At 45.9% G+C, this 5,467-nt stretch overlaps 1 protein-coding gene across 1 annotated transcript in view; it reads left to right on the forward strand.

Moving 5' to 3' along the window:
- Positions 1 to 5,467, forward strand: part of LOC104511253 (villin-1-like) — a 22,945-nt gene that overhangs the window by 3,184 nt on the left and 14,294 nt on the right. Inside the window, exons 3-7 of the mRNA XM_010153794.1 lie at positions 477 to 673; positions 2,552 to 2,660; positions 2,985 to 3,095; positions 4,531 to 4,730; positions 4,818 to 4,896. Coding sequence (XP_010152096.1) covers positions 477 to 673; positions 2,552 to 2,660; positions 2,985 to 3,095; positions 4,531 to 4,730; positions 4,818 to 4,896 — 696 coding nt within the window. The remainder of the gene's footprint in view (positions 1 to 476; positions 674 to 2,551; positions 2,661 to 2,984; positions 3,096 to 4,530; positions 4,731 to 4,817; positions 4,897 to 5,467) is intronic.

The raw sequence follows: 5,467 nt of genomic DNA on the forward strand, positions 1-5,467 counted from the left end.
TACTACGTAGTGTGACATGGGAAAGAAATTATGGTGTCTCCAGGCAAAAAAATGACAGCATACATTACATTTTAAAAGGTGAACTATGAGAAGAGTATCCTTTATGTGTTAATATCAAATTCTACTGAAGTAGGACAGGTCAAATGCCTTAGTTTTTGTAATTGCAATGTGCTCACTTTTCCTTGATGACAGGAGTTATAAAAGCACATAAGACAAACATCCTTCAGTGCAATATGTGCGTAGGATCCCTAAATGTTTTCCCAAATCAGGTCCCTGGCTCCAGGCTGAGCTCAGAGCAAGCATCCTAAATCCCCCATCCTGTCTCCCCTTGCACAGAAGAAAGGCAGAAGTGGGAAAGGCCCTGGGAAATGTCTCCATGGTCACTTGGCTTTGCCAAGTCTCCCTGGCCAGTGATATTATTTGAAACACCTATGGGCTGTGTCTTTATCCTAACTCATCTTTCCCACCTCTTCCAGTCCAAAAGAACCTCTCGAGGCACTGCTGTGGATTTGCATTACTGGATTGGCAAGGATTCATCTCAGGATGAGCAAGGTGCCGCGGCCCTGTACGTCACCCAGATGGACAATGCGCTCGGAGGAAACCCCGTACAGCACCGGGAAGTACAGGGCCATGAGTCTGAGACCTTCCAAAGCTATTTCCGCAACGGCATTATGTGAGTAGTGTAAAATACCCTGCGACGAGGTGGGTCATGGTCCCTGGGGTTTCCTCTGTTTCTCTACATCTCAGAGCCGTCAACATTTCAAATACCTGGAAAACATGGATCAGCACTGAAGTTGGTCAAAATTAAGAAGAAAAATTTCCCATTTTGAAAAAACTGTTTGTGAGCATTGGGACTGGACACATGTCGTTCTGTTCTGCTGGCTGTTTTCCCAGATATTTGCTGTAATTATGTCTTAACCTCCCTTTTGTTCACCCTTGGATTTTCCTTCTTCTCTACACCCTTTAGATTAATAGGCCCATTGAGGGCACTTCAGACTAATATAGACCTTGAAGACAAGTGTCGATTTGGCTCACAGTGGGAGTAATATTCCTGTAGTGGAAGGGAAGTTTGACTCTGAAATTCTGCCATCGAAAAGATAGTGTTGAATCCAATCCTGTCGTCTTCGCTCACTTTAGGGTCTTTGGAAGGTGACTCCAATAGCTGTCCTTCAGGAGGACTTTGACTTCAGCCTACATGCCTTGCTCTTAATTAGCTGAAGAGAACTCAGATGAAAACCCATCCTTGGTCAATACCCTATATCCCAGCCTGGGTTTGATACCTGCGTGTTGTGAGTCTCTACAACCTCTCCTGAGTTTGCTCGGGACTTTTGTGAAACAGAAAAGTGTTTTTACCTTCATCTTAAAGATGAGTAAGGGACAATGAAGGTCTAAAATTCAGACCTTCCAAAACATGTGGGTTGAGAAGTCTATTTGGAAACCTATCTGCCTCTGAAATCAGCATGAGGTAGAGTTCATCTTGGTCTAAACCACATCCTCAAGGTCAATCAGGAAGTCTGAGGCAGAATGAGGAATTAAAGCAGGCTCTTTCCACACCCTGATAGGTAGACTAATCGCCAGAGAATCCTTCTGTGGATATGTTCAACTGAGCCAAACAAGTCTAAAGTCCCATGAATCACTCGCACACCTGACCACATTTGCAAGTGTCTTCCAAGCTATGATAAAATACATATATTGCCCACATGCCAAAAACTGTAAGACTCTCAGGAATTGTCTCTTTTCCCCATAAATGGCAATTACATACTGTCAATTATTACTGTGGTATGAGCATTGGATGCTTTCTAAAATGGTTTAGGATACGTGGACGTGGGGTAGACGTGCCCAAAAACTAGTAAAAAGTCCCTGAGACTTCCCTGGGGGACTGTGTCCTCTCATGATGTGATTGTGTTTTCCTTGCAAAGTTGCATGGAAAGGGGGGATGGCATTGTACAGTGAGGAAATAGAGTCTTAACGACAGCTGTGGCGAAGTGTGTGTTCAAGGATGGAAGAACAAAACTGGTAGATTTAATCTGAGAAAGACAGTGTCCTGTTCCTGTTTACGGTAGTATTTTGTTCTGCTTATGACAACAAATTCCTATCTAAGTTACATTTAATAGAACACCTATTTTGAACAAAATCAAATTTTAGCAAAACATCTGTTTTCTGCAAGGTATGTTTCATTTTTTAGTTGAATGTTTATGGAATGTTCCAGTTCTGAGGTGCCACTGCCATGGTTAACAGGATTTTCAGTTTGGTTGTGTTATGTTTCCGTTGCCGTCCCTGACCTGCTTGTTCACCCACACACCTTCTCCCAAGACGCACAACAGCAACACAACACCCACAACAGGCAGGTGGACCCTGTAAGGATGAATGGTTTGACCAGGGACCATGAACAGTACAGTGAGGGAAGGCAGCATTTGACATTCCATTTTTAGGACTTTGAGATTATATTGGCTCTAAATTTTTTTGTTTGGCACCAGAACCTTGAGATGTTCTCAGAGGATAGAGAGGAAGGTATTTTCTAATCGGCTCTCTATTCCCTGCTACACAACAGCTACAAGAAGGGAGGAGTGGCTTCAGGATTCAAGCACGTGGAGACCAATATGTACAACATCAAGCGTCTTCTTCATGTCAAGGGGAAGAAGCATGTGTCAGCCACAGAGGTAAGAAGAGCCCTCTCTCCTTATGGATCATTTCTTCTTACCTGTCCTCTTACACCCATTTTTGACAGTTTTTGCTTGCTAGATGGCTCATCTCTGCTCAAGGACCCCTATACAGGATAGTTTTTGAGACCTTGCTCAGGGGTTTGGTATTATCCTGAGAGAAGCCACTGGGCTCAGTGAATAGCCGAGTGCTAGAAAAATGAGCATGTCACTGCAGACCAGTTCTGATGTCCCCAGGAGCAAGTTTGCAATGGCTCTGCCTCATCTCCTGCAGCTCTTGTTGTTCCCCCTGGTTTGCTGAATGCTTTCATTTCCTTGTGACAGGTAGCACTTTCCTGGGACAGTTTCAATAAGGGCGATGTTTTCTTGCTGGACCTCGGGAAAGTGCTGATTCAGTGGAACGGACCCAACTGCAGCATTGCTGAGAAATCCAGGGTGAGTACAGGAAAAAGACCCTTGGTTTACTAGCGGTATTTTTTCATGCCTGAAGGGGGAAAAAATAGAGAAACAGCATTCAGTGTGTGCACAGTGAAAACCTCAGTAAAACAAACAACACCAAATGAGTAGAAAAACTCATGGTAAATCATCTACTCGCCCATCTGCTGGTGTCAGAGGCCCAGGGACATGCTTTGCTCCAGTTCAGACCTGCCTCAGCTTTGGTTTCATGGAAAGCCGTGAGCACATCACTAGCTCCAGCTCCAGCTGCATCCAGCTCCTGGGGAGGTCCATCTCCATCCCTCTGTGCCCTGTAGTTCGCATGATGTGGGACTGAAAAGTCAGCAGCATCAGTAGGTGTAGCTGCAGAAGCTACCCCATAGGTAGAATTTCAATTACTTTTTTTTTCACAGCTTCCCAGGGAATTCCAACTTGGACAGTGTGAAACAGGAAGGAATATATAACCCAGGTGTTGACAGGTCAGATCCATAGATCTTAAGGCACTTTGCAAAGGGATCATTATCCTTATTTTACTGATAGAGGAACTGGGATACAGAGATGTAATAAAAGAGATATATCAATGGGTTATCAGCAAAGTTTGTGGCCAAACTCGTAGCCAGTCATTATACATATTAAAAGGCAGTTGGGACTGCTCTTCACATGCTGGCACCTGAGCTAGAACAGGAGGAAGCTTCATAGAGAAGGTGTTTTTCCAGGACACAATGGCTAGAGGAGAAGATACAACAGACGGTGAAGAAGAGGCAAAGGCACCCCCAGGACACGAGGAGGGAGGTAGAGGGAAAGGCTGCTGTGAGGAACAGGCCATGGCTAATCTCAGTCCTGGTAATCAAGTAGGTCATTTCCTAGGTCTCACAGAGCAAAGCCCCTTGCAAAGCTCTTGTGGTAAGAGTCATGGAAAAAAAATAATTCAGTGAAATATGGAGATTTCAGCCTAATTAGTTGCTTGGCATTTCACGCTGCTTTTTTTTTTCCACAGAAAACATCCATGTTTTTTGAATACTTGAAACATTTAAATGTAAAATGTCACCACGGGGCACCCAGGGTCCTGCAGCTGTGCAGCATCCAGCCTCATTGTCCTCAGCAGGCATGCATCCCTCTCCCAGACCAGCTCAGAAGACCATTGGACCTGCTTATGTCCTGTCACACGTAGGCAATGCCTCTTGTGGCTGCTGTACATCTGTGCCCTGTGGGAGCAAGCACCAAGAGTGACTATAATAAGTAATATTTTCCTGAGAGTTAGAGCAGGTGTTATAGACATCCTCTCTTTTAATTGCTAATTTTGGAGGACACTAGATGCTTCAGAGAGCTGTGGTAACCTGACTTGGAGTATTGGTGGTCAGTCATTGCTCTAGGTCTGAGAATCGCTGAATTTGTTGTCTGGATCGGGACTTACCCCCTGCTGATCCTTGTGCAGGGTCTGGCGCTGGCTCGCAGCATCAGGGACAGCGAAAGAGGCGGCCGCGCGCAAATCGGCATCATTGACAACGAGAAAGACTCCCCAGACCTCATGCAGATCATGAAGATGGTGCTGGGTGAGAGGCACGGGGAGCTCCGAGATGCCATCCCGGACACGAAAGCAGATGAGCTGCAGAAAGCGAATGTCCGGCTCTACCAGTAAGTCCGTGGATGGGCTCTGATCCCCACCGTTTCTCACAGCAGGCACTGTGGAGCCTGACTCTGCTCGGTGACTCTGTCTTTCAGCGTCTACGAGAAGGACAATGACCTGGTGGTACAGGAGGTAGCCACCCGGCCCCTGACGCAAGACCTGCTCCAGCACGAGGTGAGAGAAAGCCATCAGCCCCTACAGCAAGAAAAGGATGCTGTGGCTCGCTTTGTTTTCAGCTGAGCACCCGTTTCAATGGGATACCCCATTTCTTGAAAATTATCAGCCCCTCCATCATTCAGGTTTAGCAGGTGTCCTCTGAAAACAGGACAGCGTAGCCCCCACCTACAGCCTCAGTGGCTGTGTTGAAGCTGCTGTAACGAGAGATGGCAAATCGTCCCTCTCAGACAAGGATGATACTAGCTTGGTGATCAGTGTCAGGGAGAGACGCTGGCCAGGAATAGATTCCAGATGGAAGTAAGGCTTCTTTACTCCTGATGTTTGGGTTGAGCCCTCCACCTGCAGAATTCAGCGCAAGTAAATACTCTCCTCACAAAATCATGAAGATGTTTTCCTGATGTAGCAAATGGCTGGTCTCAGTGACCCACCCTGGAAGGACATTCCTTACAGGCCCCCTGTCCAAAGGCTTTCAAAAAACAGAGGCTTTCCTAATATCCTTCTGGCTAAAATTTGTCAGAGAGTTGCTCATCCTTAATTCTCTGCAGTGCAAACCAGCCTATTCCGAAAG

Source organism: Eurypyga helias, unplaced genomic scaffold (genome assembly GCF_000690775.1).
Source record: "Eurypyga helias isolate BGI_N326 unplaced genomic scaffold, ASM69077v1 scaffold12520, whole genome shotgun sequence".
NCBI classification, from domain to species: Eukaryota; Metazoa; Chordata; class Aves; order Eurypygiformes; family Eurypygidae; genus Eurypyga; species Eurypyga helias.